The 23,058-nt window shown below is 48.6% G+C and overlaps 1 protein-coding gene across 1 annotated transcript in view; it reads left to right on the top strand.

Annotated features, from left to right (window-relative positions):
* Positions 1–23,058, top strand: part of XPNPEP2 (X-prolyl aminopeptidase 2) — a 38,850-nt gene that overhangs the window by 5,681 nt on the left and 10,111 nt on the right. Inside the window, exons 4-15 of the mRNA XM_055122947.1 lie at positions 921–984; positions 1,893–1,997; positions 2,203–2,289; positions 3,412–3,558; positions 11,107–11,208; positions 12,046–12,127; positions 12,400–12,595; positions 13,317–13,406; positions 16,033–16,142; positions 17,029–17,106; positions 18,285–18,356; positions 20,942–21,002. Coding sequence (XP_054978922.1) covers positions 921–984; positions 1,893–1,997; positions 2,203–2,289; positions 3,412–3,558; positions 11,107–11,208; positions 12,046–12,127; positions 12,400–12,595; positions 13,317–13,406; positions 16,033–16,142; positions 17,029–17,106; positions 18,285–18,356; positions 20,942–21,002 — 1,194 coding nt within the window. The remainder of the gene's footprint in view (positions 1–920; positions 985–1,892; positions 1,998–2,202; positions 2,290–3,411; positions 3,559–11,106; positions 11,209–12,045; positions 12,128–12,399; positions 12,596–13,316; positions 13,407–16,032; positions 16,143–17,028; positions 17,107–18,284; positions 18,357–20,941; positions 21,003–23,058) is intronic.

Raw genomic sequence — 23,058 nt, 5'->3', positions numbered from 1 at the left:
ATTCCTGAGTGCAGAACCAGGACTAACCTCTGAGCATCCAGTGTGTAACCCAAAAAGAAAAAAAAAGAAGAAGAAACAAGATAGTCTGAAAGGAGAATTATAGTTCTGCCCACTTATCCCATCCTTTTCCACTACTGACTCCACCTCGACCCTATTCACCTTCCCAGTAGCAGCACAGTTGAAAAAGCCAAAATGATAGTTTAAATTAGTTTTCCCACTTGCTGGGAAGGGCTAAGAACGGGGAGTAAAGGTGTGAACTTCTGAGGCTGTTTCTTTTTCTGCAAAATAGAAATGATAAGATGTGTGCATCGTGAGGATCAAAATACAATAATGTGTAAAACTTCTGCAAAATGACCTTACGCTGAGGCTGGAGAGGCAGCTCAACAAGCTGGGCACATGCTTGGCTTGCAAGAGGTTCCAGTTCAATGCTTAGCACTCCACGGTCTCCAAACACCTCCAAGCTCTGGGAGCAATCCCTGAGCACAAAGTCTGGAGTAGCCTCCCAGCACACCAATGTGGCCCCAAAGCAAAAAAAAGTGATGTATGATGTAGCCAGAGTAATCATACTAGTCTGAGAAGAGAGGGGAAGTAGACACAGCTGGAAGAAAGAACCCAGGAACACAAAAGACCTGATCTCAATCTGCACAGAATGCATATGTGTATTCTCTCTAGGGGAAAATACGATTCTATTACACAGGAGTCCACTGCAGACTGTGGGGCTTAAACTCCAAGAGATAGAGTAGTTCAAGTGACAGGAAGATCTTAAAGTTGGGGGAATTCCACAGAATTTCCTGGAAGAGGTACCCAGAGTTCCTGGACTAATAGAACTGGTTGAATCTAAGTCGACAGATAAAGGGTCATGGGTAGAACTTTCTGTGTGGGGTCTGAAGAAGCTGACAATCGTATTGTTGATTTCCTAGAGCGAGTATATTGGCGAACATGACAAGAGGCGTGCATGGATGACAGGCTTCACGGGCTCTGCAGGTGACAGCCATTTACCAGCCCTTATTGCTTCTGTTAGATCAAAAGATGGTCATGGAGACCATGGCATGGCTAACTCTCAGCTGCCAGGACCCAGAGTCCTGAGGGCCCTCTCTCTGCTTCAGATGGATCACCAGGGAGGTGCTCCATCAGCTTGCCCAGGACACACAATTCATAGGCCACCGGCCACACTGCTGTGCGAGGCAGATCTGCCTCCTTCCCTTCAGGAGCTCTGCAGCCAGCTCTCACAGAACACTCTGCCAGCACACACCCACATCTCCAGTTCTGAAACCGTTGCTACTTGCACATCTGGCCACTAGGGGTCCACTGATTCTGTCACACAACGACTGGAGAGGAGCGGGGGTGCAGAGTTTTACAGCTAGTCTCAGCCAAGGAGGCCAAGTGTGACACAGAGAAATCCTATGTGTTTCTCCAGGGGTCCCTGACCCTTATCCGGGCCTCTTGAATGAAATGCCAGCTTCCCCTGGGTCCAAGTTGCCCTGGTTGGCCCATCATGAACCCATCTTCTTGACCAAAGTTCCTGGAGTTGGCTTCTCTGCCTGAGCTCACCTAGACCCCTGACTGTCCGTCAGCCACAGAGTTCGCAGATCAACGACCACACCCTCTTCCCTGACAGCAACTATGGGCAGCATCACCTCTGTGGAAAGGGAACCCCACTTCTGCTGCTAATGGCCTAAAGTAGAAAAGTCCCTCCACACAAAACGGAAGTGCCTGACCCAGACTAGCGTCTGGGTTGGCTTCCCCTTTACCCTCACCTGCCTTCACCTCCTTCCTGTGCAGGAGAGACAATTTTCAGAGGGCCCTGGTGGCAGGTCTAGTTCTATATGACTCATGTCCCCAATGATGCCTCACCTTCCGCATTACCTCCTCCTTTCTCCTCGCTGCCTCAGGAACTGCGGTGGTGACAATGAACAAGGCAGCTGTCTGGACCGACAGTCGCTACTGGACCCAGGCTGAGCGGCAGATGGACTGCAACTGGGAACTCCATAAGGAAGGTGAAAAGGGCCCCACACATTTGTTCCCCAAGCCCTGAGGAAGGTACGAATGAGGGGGGTAGGCCATGCTGGGCCTCTTGGGAGAAGCAAGGAGAATCTGAGGTTGATATCCAAAAGGACAAATATGACAGGACTGTCACCCACAGAAGCTTAGGAGGAGGTCCTAAAGTTGGGAGGCGACCTTTATACACTTCCTGTCTTTCAGTTGGTACTTCTTCCATTATCACCTGGCTCCTGGATGAGGTTCCTGCGGGCGGGAATATCAGCTTCGACCCCTTCCTCTTCTCCATTGGTAAGTTCTTCCCTCAGCCCCTGCATCTTCCCTCAGTCCCTCCCTGGCCCACATAGGAGAGGGCCGCTCAGCTCCACTGACAGGCGAAGAGGCCTACATCGAAGGGAGGGGCGAGGTAACTGTGAGGACACCATATTTGAACTTGCAGTTGCCAACTCTTTCACAGCAAGGGTGTCTTTATGAACAGTGCAAAGAACGAAGGCAGATTATTTCAAAGTCAGGAATGCAGAGACCCGACCTGGAAAACTTGAGGTCTTGCTAAGATCTAATGGATCAATAGGGGAGGGTGTTCTTCATTTTCCTCCTGCTACTTTGCCACAGACCCCAGAACATGAGGTGGGCAGAATCACCTCACATGACCTGGCCACCGCTCAGCCTTGTCCAGCTGTAGCATCCTATGTGCCCTGGGCACTTCTAAGGCCGCCGGGCCAGCTTTTAGGTGCTGTCTGGTTGGAGATCCCTAGCAGCCAGACTGCCAAGAGCACTTCAGTCCTTAAGGGCTGCAGTGGGGTGTGAACTTGCAGCCTTGCACTAGCCAGGCTTCACATCACTATGTCATCTTCGGGGTCCCCTATCAGGATGCTCTTGATCCCAGAACCATGCTCGGTGCTGGGAACTCTAACAAGTAGGGCACTGGGATCACTTGTGAGGGCTCCTCTAGGAAGCTCAAAGGAGTTGGGAGGGCTTCTCCGTCAAGAAACCAATTTCCCCTTCATCCCAGTACTCAAGAATATGACTCCCTGAGCTCTGGGGTCCCAGGCAGCTAGCCAGACTAAGGGGAGTCCCCCAGGCCTCCCGCTTGAGCCCCACTTTGTCTGCTAGTTTTGAAGTGGCCTGAATCACACCCCATTCCTTTGAGCTGGGAAACTGAGCTCAGTTAAGATAGATAGGAGACCCCGAAAGGGGCCCCAAAGCGCTGGCATTTCAAATGGCCGGCTTAGTCAATCAACTGTGGACAAGATTGTGCGGGCCAGTGCAATTAAACTTTGAAAGCAGAACGTGAAAGTTGAAGACAACTCCCAGTAATGGGGCCGCAGGATGTTGAGCCGACAAGGACAACTCTTGCTTAAGTCATAATTTTCCTTGGCCAGGAGGGTAAATGATGCTTTCTTGTCTCCACAGCCTCCTGGGAGAGTTATGACATGGCCCTCCAAGGCTCTGGCAGAGAGCTAGTGTCCATCACCACCAACCTTGTGGACCTGGTGTGGGGGTCACAGAGGCCCCCAGTTCCCAGCATGCCCATTTATGCTCTGAATAAGGAATTCACAGGTAATTTCTGAAGCCTGTCCTGCTTCCCAATTTGCAGCAGTACAGGTCCCTGCTGCTGGTCCTTTGGCTGAGAAATTCATCCAAAGAGGTACCAAGGCAGCATCTCTCAAACCTTAATGGATAACCCCAGAGATTCTTGTTTAAAATATAGACTTCTGGGTTAGAAAGATACTACAGTGGGTAAGGTACTTGCCTTACACTGATCCAAGTTTGATCCCCAGCACCCCACCAGGAGTGATCTCTGAGCAGAGCCAAGAGTAAGCCCTGAGCTCTACTGCGTGTGGCAAAAATAAATAAAAATAAAATAAAATGTCGATTTCTGGAGGGCCAGAGAGATGGGGCACATGCTTTGCATGCAGGACAGCTGGGTTCAATCCCTAACACCACATCATCCTAACACAGAGCCAAGAATTTCCTGTAAGCATTGCTGGGTGTCCCCCTCACATTCAAAACGTTAAAAAAAAGGAGCTGGAGAAATAGTACAGGAGATAAAGCACTTGCCTTGCGTGCAGTTGCATGGACTGCAACAGTGGTTCAAATCCTGGAACCATATATGGTTTGCTGAGCACTGCTGGGGTAATTCCTGAGCACCACTGAGTGTGGCCCGCCCCCGCCCCCCACAAAATAACAATATTAGTAAATAGATATAAAACTACGGTTCTGGGCATTGGGGAGATAGCTCAGTCATGGAGGGGTACATGCTTTGCTTGTATGTGCCAGGTCCAAGTTATAAACCTGGTGCCACATGGTCCCTGCAAAGCACCAGTAGATGTGGCATGGGGTCCTCTGAGCACTAGCAGGGTGAGCCTAGTGTTCTCTGGCAAGCAACACTGTATCTTCCAGCCAAGCTCTGAACCATCCACCCCAGTTGGCTCAGATTCTTTGGGAGGGGCCCTGGATTATTTGAGCCTTACTTTGGAAGCCTCCCCCACAAGTCAAATAAAGTGTGGTTCTGGGGTCTCTCCTTTCAGAGAGATTGGTTCAAAAAGTTATCAGATCATATTTAGAAAATGCTGGAAGAGTATTAGGATTTGAAGCATAAAGAAAATGAAGGGAAAGGAGAAAAGGGAGTGGAGCAGAACAGAGAGCAAAGGAGAGAAGAGCAGAGGAGGGGAGGAGAGGGGAGAGAGGGGAAAAGAGGGGAGGGGAGGGAAAAGGAGGGAAGGGAGGGGGAGGGAGGGGAAAAGGGGAGGGGAGGGAAAAAGAGGGGAGGGGAGGGAGGAGGAGGGGAAAGGAGAGGAGAGGAAGGAAAGGGGAAGTGGGAGATAAGGAGGGAAGGAGAGGGGAGAGGAGGGGAGGGGAAGAGAGGGGAGAGGAGGAGAGGGGAGGGAAGGGGAGGGGAGGGTAATGGAGGGGAGGGGAGGGGAAGAGAGAAGAGGTGAGAGGAGATGAAGGGAGGGGAGAGGAAGGGAGAGGAGAGGAGAGGAGAGGAGAGGAGAGGAGAGGAGAGGAGAGGAGAGGAGAGGAGAGGAGAGGAGAGGAGAGGAGAGGAGAGGAGAGGAGAGGAGAGGAGAGGAGAGGAGAGGGGTGGGGAGGAGGAGGGGAGGGGAGGAGGAGGGGAGGGGAGGGGAGGGGAGGGGAGGGGAGGGGAGGGGAGGGGAGGGGAGGGGAGGGGAGGGGAGGGGAGTGTTACAGGTGATTTGGTGAAGTGGGGAGCGAGGGTAATAGACAGGAGAAAACAGTGCTTCTACCTCCCTGCTTGACCCACCTCAGCCACCCAGGGAAATGCCAGGTGTGGGTCAGGACTTGGCAAGTCTGTTCTGAACACCTATAGGCACAGACATTGAAGTCCTACCAGCCCCAAAGGCAACCGTCAGGATGAGCCTGAAGTCCATCCACCGCTTGAGGTCTCTGGGATCCCTGAACTTAGACTGGAGGAGAAATTACTCTTTGCAGGGAAGGAAAATCAGTCCTAATCTGAGCATAGGCCTTCCCTAACAGAGAAGAATTTCAGGAGGAAGCAAAAGAGTGAAGCCAACTATTTTAGTGAAAGAAATTTAGAGAGATTTGGAGAGAGAGAAAGAGGGAGAGATGTGCTCAACGGATGATATAGGCTTTCAAAGTGAAAACAGTAGAGAATGTCTTTGGAGAGGAGGTTATCTGTAGTTTCTCCAATTTACCTTCCCTGGAGTTCTCTGCATATTGAAAAGTTAATCTGGGTGTTGTCATAGGGAAAACCTTATACCTTTGATTGCCCTTTCATATTCTTATCAGGTCCTATAACTTGTCCTTTTCTGAGAGGGTCTAATCTTCTCTGGGAGGTACCTCAGTTTCTCCATCTCCAAAGAGCTCAGGATTGGCATTTTAAAGGAATGTATTCCTCGTGCCTTTGGGATAATTCAGGCCTAAGCAATTTCTTCTTAAGTTTATCATTTTCCAGAGAAGGGAGGACGGGAGGAAAGGAGGAAGGAAGGAAGGAAGGAAGGAAGGAAGGAAGGAAGGAAGGAAGGAAGGAAGGAAGGAAGGAAGGAAGGAAGGAAGGGAGGGAGGGAGGGAGGGAGGGAGGGAGGGAGGGAGGGAGGGAGGGGGGGAGGGAGGGAGGGAAGGGGAGGAGGAAGGGAGGGGGAGGAGGAAGGGAGGGAGGGAAGAAGGAAGGGAGGCAGGCAGGCAGGTAGACAGACCACCCCCTGGAAGGGAGAAAAAAGTAATATGAATTTCCTGTCTGGTGTTGAGACTGGTGTGAATTGAACCATTCAAATGCTGACTCCTGGTTATGGTTCACCTTTAAGAAGGAATTTAGATGGAACATAACTGCCAGCGGGTGTGGCAGAGTGGACAAAGGAAATAAACTACTAAGTTTAGGGTCAGGCTGTAGTACAGACTGGGGCTTATGGAGCATAGACTAGGGACAATTCACAAAGGAAAGTTAACTCTCCCAAAACTCTCCCAAACTCTCACATCAGTAATCTTGATCTCACTGGCACCCTGTATGGCAAAAAAAGCCAGGACTCTCCATGATTCTAAAAATTGTTATTATAGGGGGCTGGAGTGATAGCACAGCGGGTAGGGCGTTTGCCTTGCACGCGGCCGACCCGGGTTCGAATCCCAGCATCCCATATGGTCCCCCGAGCACCGCCAGGAGTAATTCCTGAGTGCATGAGCCAGGAGTGACCCCTGTGCATCGCTGGGTGTGACCCAAAAAAGCAAAAAAAAAAAAAATAATAAAAAAAAATAAAAATAAAAAAAAAAATAAAAATTGTTATTATAATACTGACAAGGAGGACTGGAGTGACAGCACAGCCGGTAGGGCATTCGCCTTGGACACGACTGACCCGGGTTCTATTCCCAGCATCCCATATAGTTCCCCGAGCACTGCCAGGAGTAATTCCTGAGTGCAGAGCCAGGAGTAACCCCTAAGTATAGCCGGGTGTGACCCAAAAAAAAAAATTAAAATCCTGACCAGGGCCAGACAGGTTACTGATTATGAATTAATGTCTTCACCACTGTACACCCTGCCTCCCCGGGAATTCTAAACAAGCCAATAGACTTAGAATCTGCAGGATATTGGGCAATGTGAGAGGCCCTTGCCCATATACTTGGGTCCATGTACATTTCTGGTTTGGAAAGCTGTCCAAAAGGCAGGAGGGAAATTTCAAAATAGCAGGTCTGATGAAACAACTTATATTTGGTCCAGTTTTCTCTATCCGCTCTGATGTAACTTGCAGAACCATTCTTTCTGCCTCTTGACACCATTGTGTGTGTGTTTTAGGAAACATGTTCTCCAAGACTGTTCAAACATAAACAAAACTCATCCATTCAGATAAAGAAGGGTATATCCGTGCCAGGAAGGAGAGGGGATTTAGGGGGGAAATCTCCTGGGGATATATGTGTGGGGCTGTGGGGGGAATAATAAGATGGATTTTGACATTGCTTCCCACAAATAAGGGAATGCAAAGCCATCTGGGGCCAAATCAAGTCTTGGAAAGCCAAAAGCAGAGCTTGCTGTTGTGTGTGTATCTGTGTGTGTTGTTTTGTTTATAGGTAGGGATCTACTCACCACCATACCCCTGCAGTTTCTGGGGTGGGAACCTAGGGGGAAGCCGCTCTTAGTGATTCTAAACCCAGTGATGTAGGCTTGAGTGTTGCGTGCTGGGACCTGGTGGAGCTCTACATGTGGTGGTGGTGTTTGGAGGTGGTCACCAAGGCAGTGCTAAGAATATAGATTTCTCAAGTCTTCCAGAAACTTTCCCCAGCCACTCACTGGTTTTAAAGAGGATAAAAGGCAAAAAAGACAAACTTAAAAAATTGGTTACTCAGGACTGGAGCGGTAGCACAGTGGGTAGGGTATTTGCCTTGCATGCGGCCGACCCCAGTTCAATTCCCAGCATCCTGTATAGTCCCCTGAGCACCACCAGGGGTAATTCCTGAGTGCAGAGCCAGGAGTAACCCCTGTGCATTGCCAGGTGTGACCCCCCCAAAAAAGTTGGTTACTCAAAAGGGGCTGGAGCAATAGCACAGCGGGTAGGGCGTTTGCCTTGCACACGGTGATTCCTCCACCCCTCTCAGAGAGCCTGGCAAGCTACCGAGAGTATCTCACCCACACGGCAGAGCCTGGAAAGCTACCTGTGTTCCATATGCCAAAAACAGTAACAAGTCTCACATGGAGACGTTACTGGTGCCCGCTCAAGCAAATCGATGAGCAACGGGATGACAGTGTTACAGTGCTACTCAATGAGAGCTATATGCAGCCTTTTAAATTCATTTGTTTGTTCTCTCAAAAATGTGTCTCCTCTAGGAGCTGGAGCAATAGTACAGCGGGTAGGGTGTTTGCCTTGCATGTGACCGACCCGGGTTCGATTCCCAGCATCACATACGGTCCCCCGAGCACCGACAGGAGTAATTCCTGAGTTCAGAGTCAGGAGTAACCCCTGTGCATTGCCAGGTGTGACCCAAAAAGCCAAAAAAAATGTCTCCTTAATGAATTGTGATGATGTAATTTGAAGTGAAAAAAGCCTGTCAGAGAAGGCCCCAGATTGCCTGGCTCCATTGCCATGGCCAATCTGGCAGAGACCAATACATAGAGACAGAAATTAATCCCTGGGTTCCAGAAGGGGAGGGCAGAGGAGGGACTGTCTAATAGCTACAGGGTTTCTTTAGAGGATGATGAAAATGTTCTGGAGTTAGGTAGTGGTGGTGATTGCACAATTTTGTGGATTTTTTAAGTCACTGGATTGCATTTGAAAGTGCTTTAAGTTATATACTCAATGGTCTATGCATTTTACCACACCAAAGGAGAAAAAAAAACTAAAAAATTGAATTGACTCAAAGCTTTAGTTCTTACTGAGTTTTGCTTGTTCACATAAAGTGCATCCCCCCCCCCCTTTTCCCTTTTGTATTAAAAATTGAGGGTCACAAAATTTCACAAAGGTACCGGCTGTGGCGGGGCAATACCTATGATGCCTACCCAGGGAAAGTGTGTGTGGACTCTAAGCCTTTGAGCTATTTCCCTGTCCTGTGTTAATGGCATTTAGTGCTCACTTAGGCTAGCCTTAATGCTTAGGACGTGCCAGCAAATTACATAGTCCACAGGAGCAGGCTCTTTTTTTTTTTTTTTTTTTTTTTTTTTTTTGCTTTTTGGGTCACACCCGGCGATGCACAGGGGTCACTCCTGGCTCATGCACTCAGGAATCACCCCTGGCGGTGCTCAGGGGACCATATGGGATGCTGGGATTCGAACCCGGGTTGGCCGAGTGCAAGGCAAACGCCCCACCCGCTGTGCTATCGCTCCAGCCCCAGGAGCAGGCTCTTTATAGCAGAAAGCTGGGGGAAAAGATGAAAACTGAAGTCCTAGAACCAGGAAATAAACATCCAGAAAGAACATCTCTGTGATATGGAGTTAAAGGACAGGTTTGGAATCTGACAATATTTGGCGAGACTCCAGTGTTTATATTGACCGAGTGTGGGATATGTAATCAAGGAGACTGCGGTTCCACCTCTTGCCGTCTTTAACATGCCCCCATCCCCAGTTCTACCCTTGCCATTTGTAACACACCCAACTCCAGTTAAGTTACTTTACTTCTCTCAGGCCACAGCATCCTAGTGGACCAAATAAAGATTAAGTACACTTAGCTGATGAGCAAAGTCAGAAGAAAAGGGATAGATACAGAATGATCTCTCTTACATGTGTGACTTTGTTTTTAACTTTTTGGGTCCCACCTGGCAATGCTCAGGGGTTACTCTTGGCTCTGCACTCAGGAATTACTCCTGGTGGTGCTTGGGAGACTATATGGAGTACTGGGGATTAAACCAGATTGGCTTCGTGGGAGGCAAATGCCCTACCCGCTGTACTATTATTCCAGATACTGTATGTGGGACTTAAAGATACACAAGAAGGTAGCAAAAAGGATCCAAAGGCAAAATAATGGGAGAACTGATCCACACAATTTAATTGGCAGCATTTGGAAGGAAGGGTGTTGGGGTACTTGTGAGGGAGGGTACACTGGTTATGAGTGTGGTGTTGGAATTTTGTACATGAGAAACCATAATTAATAGCATTGTAAAACACAGACTCTAAATTAAAAATTATTTTGGGTTTTGGGCCACACCCAGTGTTTAGCATTTACTCCTGGCTCTTCACTCACAGATCACTCCTGGGGTAGCTCAGGGGACCATATGGAATCAAACCCTACACACGTACTACTGCTCCAACCCCAAAAGTTTTAAAAGTACACTTAGCTTAGTCTGAATCCAGGGATTAGTGAACATGGCATTACTGTGGGGGAGAGGTTTCAGACATGGCCTAGCCCCCTACCCTTTTCAGCTTCAAATAGACTTACTGTCTTCATTCCTGTTCTGCACGAACATTCATTCATCAGAAAATTAAACCCGGCTTATCCTATGCCAAGGAACCATATATACAGAATGCACATTACTACATTTGATCCTCAAAACAAATATTGAGGCAAATTCTATTATTACAAACCATCCCGGTGGTAAAGGTGTGCAAAATAAGGCATTGTAGATATAGTACAGCTGGTTAAGTGTGTGCCTTGCGTGCCAACCTAGGTTTGATTCTGGCATAATATATTGTGCCACCGTAAACACAACCAGGAGTGATCCCTGAGCAACAGAGCCAGGAGTGAGCTCTGGACACTGCCAGGCATGGCCCATCAAAGTAAACAAACAAAAAGGATTGAGAAATAGGCTCATAGGGGTTTAATAATGTCCCCCAGGGTTACCCAACTAGTAATAACAGAAGCAGGATTTGAATTCAACCTGGTTCCAGAGCCCCTGTCCTTCATCATGACACATGTAAGATTTTGGTTGGAGAAAGGATTCTGCTTTTAAAGCAAAGGGGCCAGAAAGATTGAATAGGAGATAAGGTGCTTGATCCAGGTTAGAATCCCTGGCACACCACATAGGTTCCCTTGAGCACTTCCAGGGGTCACTCCAGATCTGAGAGCCAGGAATAGCCCCAGAGCACTGCTGGATGTGGCCTAAAAACAAAAAGCAAACAAAAAAGAATGGAAAACTGTCTGCTATAGGGAATAATACCAAAAGGAAGGGAAGTAAATGGCTTATGCTTTCTCTGGGCAACTTTGCTTCTAGGGAGTACCTGGCAAGAGAAAGTAAATGGAATACGCAGCCAGATGCAGAAAAATCGCAAGGCCCCAACTGCCGTTCTTCTGTCAGCGCTTGATGAGACAGCCTGTGAGTATGGACTTGGGGACCCAGGTGGATGGCCAGGCTCCCCTCAAGGCCCACAGCTCCTGGGCCCTGAAGCAAATGGCTCCTCCTCATGATCATGCATGCAGAAGTTCTGAGGGCTCTGTGGCCATACTCTGTGAGAACCAAAAAGGCAGGGCAGGAACTCATGCCTCCTGAATAAGAAAGTGGTGGGAGTGGGGAGGGATAGTACAGTAGGTAGGGCATTTGCCTTGCATGAGACCGATCAGGGTTTAATTCCTAGCATCCCATATGGTCCCCTTATCACTGCCAGGCATGATTCCTGACTGTAGACACAGGAATAACCCCTAAGTATCACCAGGTAGGCTTCAAAGCAAAAGAGAAGAAAGGAAAGAAAGAAAGAAAGAAAGAAAGAAAGAAAGAAAGAAAGAAAGAAAGAAAGGAAGGAAGGAAGGAAGGAAGGAAGGAAGGAAGGAAGGAAGGAAGGAAGGAAGGAAGGAAGGAAGAAGGGAAGGAAGGGAGGAAGGGAGGAAGGGAGGAAGGGAGGAAGGAAGGAAGGAAGGAAGGAAGGAAAGAAGGAAGGAAGGAAGAGAAATAAGGAAAGAAAGAAAGAAAGGAAGAGTTAAAGAAGATAGAAAGAAAGAAGGAAAGAACAAGAGAGAAATAAGGAAAGGAAGGAAGAAAGAAAGAAAGAAAGAAAGAAAGAAAGAAAGAAAGAAAGAAAGAAAGAAAGAAAGAAAGAAAGAAAGAAAGAAAGAAAGAAAGAAAGAAAGAAAGAAAGAAAGAAAGAAAGGAAGGCAGACAGACTCAGGGCACTTGCCTTGCATGTGGCCAACCTGATTCAGTGATTCTTTTCCCCAGGGCTCTTCAATCTTCGGAGCAATGACATCCCCTATAACCCTTTCTTCTATTCCTACACGCTGCTCACCAACTCCTCCATCAGGTACAGCTTTTCTGTGACTTATCCTGGGCTTTCGCCAGTCTCCACCCCTTACTGCCCTCATGGCAGCATGCTCATGAACTTGGCACCTATCTAAACAGGGACCTTTAAGAAGCCTCCCAAGGGCTTTTCCTGACCACTCACCTCAGTTCCCATAGACTCCAAATCTGATCTACTTAAGGTCCCTGGCACAGCTTCCTCTGACCTCTGGAAACCAAAGTTCTCTCGTCCTTACAGACTACCCCACACCAGCTCCGTGTTTCCTCTCCACACAGTTTATTTGCAGACAAGAATCGTTTTAGCTTGGAGACCCTAAAGTACCTCAATGCCAGCTGCACGGGTGCCATGTGCGTGCAAATTGAAGCATATAGCGAAGTCCGAGACAGAGTCCGTTCCTATGCCTCGGGAAACGTGAAAATCTGGATTGGTGCCAGCTATACAACCTACGGACTCTATGAAGTGATACCCAAGGTGGGTTTTCTAGGTCCCCAGTCCCAACCAGGTTCTCCCTGCTGCAAGAAGTCCCAAGCCTCAGTCAGATGGTTGATTGGTTCACAATGCTAAGTCCCTTTGGAAGCCTCCCTGGGGAAGAGGAGGAAGCAAGATGTCTGTCCACTGAGAGCTCAGAGATTGTCTGGGATGTTGGGCAGCGGGAGGGGATACAAAGTATAGACCTTGACACAGCAAAGGCTCTGGGATCAGTCAAACCTGAGGCTGAATCCCAACCCGGCCCCCATCTGGCTGTGCGATGACTCTGGACAAGTGACTTAGCCAGTCTGGGCCTGCTTCTTCACCTGTAACGAGGCTGTAAGAGTGGTGACTTCAGGAAAGTTGCTTAGTGGAGACACTGTGCGTGAATCTCACGGTTAAACACACAGCCGTATCCAGTAAGTGGGAGTTGTTTTGGATATTGACACAGCAGCCACTGTCAGCTGACACTAGTCAGGCTCAGATCTGTCCTAGAGCACTGATGGGATAGAGGGGCAAGGAAGTGGGGAGAACACAGAAGACAAGGAAAGGCTTACAGAGCCAGGAAGCAGGCACCCAAGGGAAACAGCATTGATGCTGTAGGGGCTCTCCAGTTGCTTTGACACACAAGGCTCCCCGCAGCTGGGCTTTCCTGCTAATCCTTTCCACACACTACAGAGCCCTGGAGGGGACTCTCAGACCTCTTGTTCTCTGCCTGCAACAGGAGAAGCTCGTAATGGACACCTACTCCCCGGTGATGATGACCAAGGCGGTGAAGAACAGCAAGGAGCAGGCCCTACTCAAGGCCACCCACGTAAGTCCATGGCAGGCAAACATAGACTTTGAAAGCTTTGTTTTGCTGGGTTCAAAATGAGAACTGAGTCGGAGAGATAGTGCAAGGCTTAAGGTATTTGCATTGTATGTGGCTGACTCCAGTTTAATTCCCGGTACCCCATAGGGTTCCCTAAAAATTTCCAGGAGTGATCCCTGAGCAGAGAGGGAGGAAGAAACCCTGAGTACAGTGAAGTTTGGCCCCAAAACAAACAGGAAGGAAGGAAGGAAGGAAGGAAGGAAGGAAGGAAGGAAGGAAGGAAGGAAGGAAGGAAGGAAGGAAGGAAGGAAGGAAGGAAGGAAGGAAGGAAGGAAGGAAGGAAGGAAGGAAGGAAGAGGGAGGAAGGAAGGAAGAGGGAGGAAGGGAGGGTGGGAGGGAGGGAAGGAGAGCCTGCAGAAGGAGCCTGAGGGAGCCCACTATGACACTGAGAAGGAGACACATAACTCCTGGACACACCTCTGAGACACAACTCCCCCTTCCCTACAGGGTGCTTAGTTTAGTGCATAGATCCTGGAGTTAGGCTGTTTGAGGTTGAACCCCAGATCGTCACATACCTACCCACTCATTATTTGGGTGACATTGGTAAGTCAGTTACTGCATCTGTAAAATGGATCTACAGTATATGAATGTTGTGAGGATTAAGTAATTATCATTTATGGCATGAAAGAGTACAGTGGTTAGGGTATACACTTTGCACGCAGCCAACCAGCCAACTCTGGCACTACTATGGTCCCCTGAGCATCACCAGGTGTAGCCTTGGAAGCCTCCAAGCACTGCAAGGGTAGCCCAGGTCATCTTTGGCACTGTAGGGCTCAAGCAGCACCACAATCTCTGGCCCTTGCATTGAACCATCAGTCAAACTGTTCAGGAATCTCTGGGAGGGACTCCTGATCCCCCTGAGCATCACTTGGGAGACCCCCCAAATTATATATATTGATATATATGTAATATATTATAACCTAATTAGAACATAAGTGTCTTAAATAATAACATATATTTAATTAACTTCATATGTTAATTTGAAACTGGACTTAATATGTAATAATATATGCTAGCATGCATGCATATATCCAAGTACTATATGCTGGTCATACAAATAGATATAGGCATCATTATATAAATGTATAATTATATGTATGTATTTTATACAAATGATATTGCTATATCAATTTATCATGTAAACTCATCATCATCGTCATCATCATTCTGTTGAACATCTATTTTCTCGAGCAGTCTCAGTAACGTCTCCATTCGTCCTAGCCCTGAGATTTTAGCAGCCTCTCTTTACTCGTCCTTCCCAACAGTGCCGCATTGGAGGCCCTTTCAGGGTCAGGGGAATAAGACCCATCATTGGTACTGGTTTTGGCATATGAATAGGCTATGGGGAGCTTGCCAGGCTCTCCCATGCAGGTAGGAAACTAAGTAGCTTGCCAGGTTCTCTGAGAGGGAGAACCTGGCAAGCTACTACTTGAACTAGGCAATAAGATGTCGCGAGGCTTTGAAACGCACGCTTCTGGGAGCTTGGTTTTATAGTCTCTGGATGTTGGTCATTGATGGGGTTATGCAGCACTGAGGGCAGTTTCTGGGAGTGACCGCCTAGCTACTGGAAAATGAGGGATATGGGCGGAAGAGGCCCAGTCCCTGATCCGAGCAGGCATGGAGATCTCAACCCCAGGTCCCACACACTATCATGTAAACTATATTAGCAAATAAAAAATGCTTTGAACATTGCCTAACACATTCCAAGTCCTAATTAAGTGCTAATGTTTTCCCTACCCTGATCAACAGATAAATCCCTCTTTTGGGTATCTCTTTTAAACTCAGGATAAACTGGATTGGGAATATGGCTCAGTGGTAGAACACTTGCCTTACATGTGGAAGGCTCAGGATTCAATTCCCAGTACCACATATGGTCTCTTGAACAGCACCAGGGGTGGCCCCTGAGCATGGAGACAGGAGTATGCTCTGAGCACAGCAGGTTATGTCCCTCCCAAAGGTGATGTGTGAAATTAGAATAAACTGTCTCATTTTTACAAGCTGCTTCTGGTGGAATATTTTAAATATTTACATATATGGAGAAGATAATATAAACATCCCATCTGCATCGTCACCCAGTTTTAGCAATCATCAACTCATAGCCAATCCGATTCCATCTCCAACCCCACACTCATTACCTCTGCTTCTGGATGCTTTTAAAGCAAATCACAGCTATCATATTCTGCTAACACCTCAGTATGCACCTCTATAAGAACTCTTTCCTAAGCGTCATATAAAAAATGATCACATGATCATATATATAAACACTACCAAGATTTCCTTCATTTTATCAAATAGCTAGAAGACCTTTCTTTTAATATTTATTGTTTTTGTTTATTTGGGAACCACACCTAGCATTCCACAGGGACTAATACCAGTATGGTACTTGGGGGTCGCTCCTGACTTGAGAGAAGAGACTGCTGGGGATAGAACCCGGGCCTCCTGAAAGCAAAGCAAATGTTCAGCCCTTTGGGCTCTCTTTTTACACCCCTCTAAATTTTTAAGCTCAGTTCTTGCTGGAGTCCCAGTAGACAACATTCTTCAGCCCACTTCTCTGCTTCCTCCCATCCAGGTGCGGGATGCAGTGGCCGTGATCCGATACTTAGTCTGGCTGGAGAAGAACGTGCCCAAAGGCACAGTGAATGAATTCTCAGGGGCAGAGGTGGTGGACAAGTTCCGAGGGTAAACCAATGCAGTTGTCTCTTTGGCTAACTATCGCTGGGTTTGGGGGACAGTACTGGGAGGGTGAATTGGTCTCCTTACTTAGGGAAGGCAGAAGACCTTCCTTGAGTTTGGAGCCTCTGTCCGACAGGTTAGTGGAGGTCAGGGAGGTGTGCAGTCGTTATTCTCCAGTGCCTCTGAAAGTCTGACAACTCGAAGGGACACAACACAACAGCGCCCCCTAGTGTCATTTTGGGCTAAGGTTGACCTTCCATGGGGCAGGCTGACTAAGGCCAGGTCACTTAGACCCTGAACCACTAGAGACTATCCATATGGATACTGAAGCTTCCTGAGGACATGCTTGGCTCAGGCTACGGGTAGACAGTAGTTTTGAGGAGATGGTTGCTACTTTGGGGCTTGAGGCAGTTGCATGGATTTCCAGAGGTAGGGAGCTAGGATTCTTCTTCAGTCCCTAGAGGACATAGGGACTTTGGTTTCCCCATCTATAAAATAGAGGTAGCACTGTAGCAATGCTGTAGCCCTGTCATCCCGTTATTCATCGATTTGCTCAAGTGGGCACCAGTAACGTTTCCATTGTGGGACTTGTTACTGTTTTTGGCATATCGAATACACCACGGGTAGCTTGCCAGGCTCTGCCACGTGGGCAGGATACTCTCGGTAGCTTGCCGGGCTCTCCAAGAGGGACGGAAGAATCGAACCCAGGTCCACCACGTGCAAGGAAACACCCTACCCGCTGTAAAATAAAGGTGTAGGAGAAAAAAATGGCTGTCTTCAGTAAGGTGGGGCTAGAAGAGCAGATAAAACTTCCTCTGCTTTGATTAGAGGCCCTAGGTCCAACCTTGCTCCTGAGCACATTCAGTAATCATTCCTACGTTGTGCTTTTCAGAGAAGAAGAGTTCTCCTCTGGAATCAGTTTTGAAACCATCTCTGCTACTGGTTTGAATGCTGCCCTGGCCCACTACAGGTACTTTAAGAGAAAGAACTTTCTAGAGTCCTGTGTGTATATGTGTATGTGGGTGTGGGTGTGTGGGGGGTGTGGAAATCCTAGTGTATGTAGGGAGGTATGGAAGGGAGGAGAGGGGGTGCCAGGGTCTGAGTCCTTATTTAACCTTCTAGGCTTTCACCACTGCAGGGTGCTAGGTGTCACCTTGGGTATGGGTCATAGAGCCCAGTGCAGGGTTAGCAGTCTTCTTGGAATTTAAAGGCCTGAGCAGTTTTTCCCCAAAAAGCTCAGACCTCATGAGTGCTCAGAGCTGGGGGATCTAAAAGAGAGTCAGGGTTGCAATCAGATGATTTTCTTTGGCTTCCCGTGAGTTATTTATGTGAGCCAATTCCTAAAGCTCCCAAGGCCGTGAGGAGAAAGGCTGGTTAATTCAGCCTGAACCAATCAAAGTAAGCCCAAAATCTAGCTAGCCAGACATTCGGTCTCATAGAAGACAGACACGTGCAGGCCTGCCTGACGAAATTTCAAGGGCAAGCCAACAAGATGCCGCCACTGGGCATCAACACAGTAGGGAAAGGCCAGATGCCTCCAAGGACCCAGCCTGCCAAGCCCAGAATGTCCTCCCCTGGTATCTCCCAAGTTTGCAGCTGCCTCAGTCCGGAGAGGCAGAGTAGGGGCTCCTCAGCCCTGCTAACTCTTATTCTCCCACCCGCCTTGGGAGACCCTCCCTTTCTGTGACCTGGCTCCTGGAAAGCCTCCTCTCCCTCAGAAGTGGCAGAAGGTTCAAGAAAGAATACTGACTTGAGCCTTTGGCTCTAGACCAATTCCCCCTGCCTTTAACTTCATGTTTTCTTACAAGAGGTGTATCTCCTTATATCAAAGTTGTTGCTGGTCTGTGGCAGGGGTAGGTGGTGGCAGTCTCTAAAGTTCTAGCTTGCACTTGCTAGGTTCTTTCTTTTCTCCCCTCCCTGGGTTCGCTGAGATGTTGGGACAAACGTCTGTGTGCTCAGGCTATCAGTGGCCACAGCTTTGTACTCTCACAAGGCGGCTTGTGAGATAATGATTTCCCCTCCAACGGATTCAGCCTGGAGACCCAAGCCCTACGGCTGAGGAGAGAGTCCCTCCAACTTTACTTAGGACCCCCAGCCCTTCCTGTGCAGGGTTAAACTGCTCCTTTCTCAATGTCTCTCCCTTCCCAGCCCAACCAAGGAACTGCACCGCAACCTGTCCACAAACGAGATGTATTTGCTGGATTCCGGGGGCCAATACTGGTATGTACTCCCCAACCCAGACCTGGCCCAGCAGGCTCAGCTCGACCTCCTGGGCCAATCAAGAGCAGGCCAATAACTTGGCCTTCCTGGGCCTTTTGTCTTCATCTGAGAAATAAGAGACCTGGTTGAATGCGGGTACGCATTGTTCTTATTTCCACACTTGGTGGGGAGGGTCCCTGCCATGAGAAATGGATGCTGAGACAGCAGAGCTGCCTGTTTGAGAATTTAGAAGAGATTCCCTTTGCAAGTCCAAAGGATTCCAACGCCCCAGCTATCACTGCACACTCTCCAGCCATGCTTTGAGAGCTGGCCGCACGTATACACTTCCTATTTCCTCAACACAACCTTGCACAGCACAGACACTGAGCATGCGCTTCAGCCTTGTCTCCGCCCCTCTCCCTCCATACATGGGGAAGTCTCTCTGTCAGACTGGGGATGGGAGCAGGGTCTGGCCTCCAAATGCAGCTGGCAGATGAGACAAGCCACATCAGCTGAGGCCTGGAGAACACTTGGGCAGGGGCACACCGTTAGCGTCAATGTGTGTGTATGTGTGTGTGTGTGTGTGTGTGTGTGTGTGTGAGAGAGAGAGAGAGAGAGAGAGAGAGAGAGAGAGTGGTTATGTGGGTTATGTGTGCCTGTGACTAGCTACATGCGTCTGAGAGCTTGCATTACAAGGTGCTGAGCTAAGTAGGAGGAGACTTGCCTCTGTGCTAGGACTCTCCAATCTGAGTACCCCCCAGTGCTTTTATTGAAATCTGAATGCAACCATGATGTTCAGCTTCCCCCCTTAAGAATTGTTACTCCCAGTGCAGAGCCAAGACATGTACAGAGTAGGCTAACCCCATTCCTTCCAAATGCGGGACACAACAGCTAGTATGAAAGGAACTGGAAGATTTTTCCCTTTGCATCTAGGAAGCCAGTGGAGAAACACAGGGTGGGGACAGGAGGGGTGCGCGCCCAGCTAATGGCGAAGTGGGAGTTGTTTTGAAGTTTTCCTCTTTCAGGCTTGTGGATGGGCTCCTGACAAAAACCCTGTGAGAGTCCCTAGCATAGCCCTGGGAACCATGGATCCAAGGCCCCAGGACCTTGCAGCCTTTGCTAGGCCCTAGTTGGGTGTCCTGTGTACCAGAAACGGCCAATGGCAAAGGAGAAGTGGTGGGGTGTTATTCCCCTGGGGCATGCTCAGAGCAGGGCGAGGCTGGGGAAATGGTCACCTCACTTCCTCTTCTTTTCTTAAGAAGTCAGCCACGCCTCATGACCTGCTTCTGAGGAGGAGTAACTGGGACCCTGAGCACTAATGGTTCCCTTCCCCCTCTCTCAGGCATTTCTGGGCCTGGGAAGTGCTGTTGCTGGGGTTTAGGAGCCAGAGCCTGGCTTCTACTTCTGGGTCACTGGGTATCAGAACAGATTTTTTTTTTTTTTGCTTTTTGGGTCACACCGGCGATGCACTGGGGTTAACTCCTGGCTCTGCACTCAGGAATTACTCCTGGCAGTGCTCGGTGGCCCATGTGGGATGCTGGGAATCGAACCCGGGTCGGCCGCGTGCACGGCAAACGCCCTATCCGCTGTGCTATCACTCCAGTCCCTCGGAACAGATTTTTTATTTTAAATTTGAGGGCACACCTGGCGGTGCTCAGAGCTTACTCCTGACTCTTACCTCAGGGGCCACCCCTGGCAAGATTCACGGAACCATGTGTGGTGCTGGGGAAGGCCATCAACCTGGGTAAACCACATGCAAGGCCAGTGCCTTACCAGCTGTACTAGTTGCTCTGGCCCCACAGATTCGTTTTTATGATGGTGAGAATGGTGTGTGTGAAGTCAGTGCCAGCCTTGGCCTTACTTCACGGGTTTGGAGAATGAGAGAGCCTCATCACCTCAATGGCCTCCTCTGGGAAATGGGGAGAAGTAAGCAGGCTTGGGCCCCTGTCCCAGGGCACTGCAGAAGTGCTCTAAAACACAATAGATAGCGACGTGAATAAGCAAGTTTGGCTCTCTGGACCTCAACTTTCTCCTCTGTAAAAATAGGACAACTGTTCCTGCTTCCCAGGACACTAGAACCAGACTTCCTTGAATTTAATTTAATTTTTGGCTTGAAGACCACATCCTATGCTCAGGAATCACTCCTGGTGGGGTTTGGAGGACCATATGTGGTGGTAGGGATCAAACCTGGGTCAACCCTATGCAAGGCAAGAGCCCTACCCACTGTACTGTCTCAGACCCCCTCCTTTTAGAGCCAGCCTGATTCAAGGGAGTCCAAGGCAATGGGCTTTAGCGGAGGGAGGCGGACACTCTGGGGGTGGGATGGTATTAGAATACTGCATGAAATTATTACAGACGGTATTGTAAATTATGGTACTTCAATAAAAATAGAAGGGGAAAATAACACTCAAACTGTGGCCAAAGAAAGAGTGATTTTTGACTTGAGAGCTGTATAAAACCCCTTCACACCAAGATACTGAAGATGGAAATTTAATATTGCCTCCCAACCCCAGTCCAGTTCCCCAGCCCCAACTCCTATACCTGGCCATCATCCCTGCCCCCATGTGTTCGGGAGATCCAGATATGTTGATTTTCTTTCTCTACAGGGATGGAACCACAGACATCACTAGAACAGTCCACTGGGGCACCCCCACTGATTTCCAAAAGGTAAGACTTAGACCCAGATGTCCCATGCCCTCCCTCCTCCAAGGGATACACCAAGTGATTTTACAAGGATTCCAAATCAGGCACAGAAAGATGAAGTAATTTGTCGAAGGTCACACAGCAAATTGTCACCAGAAAGCCAGTCCTCTGTCTACTTCCAGAGAGATATTTCAGATCACTAGTAAGACATCAGCTCAAGGGTATCATCATCTCATTTCAATGAACTGGTGAACAAATATTTATTTATTTATTGGTTTTTTGGATCATACCCAGCAATGCTCAGAGGTTGTTCCTGGCTCTGCACTCAGGAATTACTCCTGATGGTGTTCAGGGCACCATGTGGGATGCGGGGCTGACTGTGTGCAAGCAAACACATTACCCACTGTGCAATCACTCCAGCCCCAATAAATATAGAGTATATCTTGGGCCAAGCCTAATGGGCTAACTTTTGACTTTTAACTTTTTTTTTCTTTTTTGGCTTTTTGGGTCACACCTGGCAATGCTCAGGGGTTACTCCTGGATCTCCATTCAGGAATCACTCTTGGCAGTGCTCGGAGGACCATATGGGATGCCGAGAATCAAACCGGGGTTGGCTGCATGTAAGGCAAACACCCTACCCATTGAACTATCACTCTAGCTCCAACTTTTTGACTTTAACTTCTAACTATTTCTGAATGTGTCATTCACCATTCACACGGAAATAAGATTTTTTCTTATCTTCCTCCAGTAGCAACTACTATTTAGTTGTCTGTGTCCTTAGGCCTCTGCTCAGTAGAGAGGAGGAAGAAAGGTATTCCAGAGGCAGAGAAACAGCCCAGCAAAGCCATAAAGGTGGAAGGCAGTGAGAAGTTTGCAGGAAGCAGTGAGGGCTGGTCTACCCAGGACACAAGCTGCAGCATGATTTTTGTGCACAGGAGGGGCCTTGGGTGGAAGCAGGGGGTGAAGGAGAGCGGGAGCAAGCATACATTTGCTGACTGTGGCTCTAGGTTTGAGCTGGAAACCAAGACCAAACTCCCAACGCTGGTCAGGCCTCAAGGTTTGGCTGGTTGAAACAGTCCAGGGCTTGTGTATCAGATGAGCTTCTGTCGGCTCAATACACTTGCAGGGTCAACAGGCCCAACACAACCTCTAGATCTTAAGAGAGCTCCAGGATGGCCATGAGCTTGACAGTGGTACACTGACCTCTATTTGGGCATTTACTGTTTGGAGCATCTTTTTTTTCCATTTTGGCTTTTATTGATTGTGATTCTGTGATTTATAATCCTGTTAATGATGGGTTCTTATGCACATACTTGCAATATGACACCCATTACCTATGTATACACTACTTTCCTACCCCAAGGACCCAAACATCCCTCCCTTTCAACCCACCCCCCCAACTCAGTTGTATGGATCTGCTCTTAGAGCATCTCTTCCGGGGGGCGGGGTCTCAAGCAGTGCTCAGGTTGTCAGTTCAGTGCAAGAATCTGCGGCTGTGATGTTGCTCAGGCCCTACACTGCTGGGAACACCCAGGCCACAACCATCAGTGCTGGGGGCCCTTTAGGGATGCACCATATGATGCTCAGAGGACCATTTCGGGCCAGAAATTGAACCTGCATTGGGCATATGCCAGGCACCTACCCTAACCACCATAGTATCTCCTGTTCTCTGTTTGGATTATCTTATGATCATTTTATCTGCATAAGTCGGCCTGTTCCTCCCACCTTTACAAGATTGCACTGTGACAGGTCCGTGCCAGAGGAGAAAACTAAGGCACAGAGCAGTCTAAGTCGCTTTCTCAATGTCTTGACATTTCACAAATGACCAAGTCAGGATTCCAGTGCAAGGAGTTGGCCTCCCAGTGTCTGACTGTTGTGGGTTTCCCAGGAAACCTGGAAGTGCATTCATTTTGAGATTTTCTTTTCTCTTCCCTGCTCCTACCTCCCTTCCCCAGTCATTGCCATTGATGATGTTGCAGTGACAAGTGGTGGCATGCACACATGTGTGTACAAGTAGTGGCATGCACACATGTGTGTGTGCGCGCACACACAAACACACGTACACACCCAACTGTGGTGC

This window comes from Sorex araneus, chromosome X (genome assembly GCF_027595985.1).
Source record: "Sorex araneus isolate mSorAra2 chromosome X, mSorAra2.pri, whole genome shotgun sequence".
In the NCBI taxonomy this organism is placed as follows: domain Eukaryota; kingdom Metazoa; phylum Chordata; class Mammalia; order Eulipotyphla; family Soricidae; genus Sorex; species Sorex araneus.
Note: the sequence above shows the minus strand (reverse complement) of the source record. Positions and strands in the feature narration are given on the sequence as shown.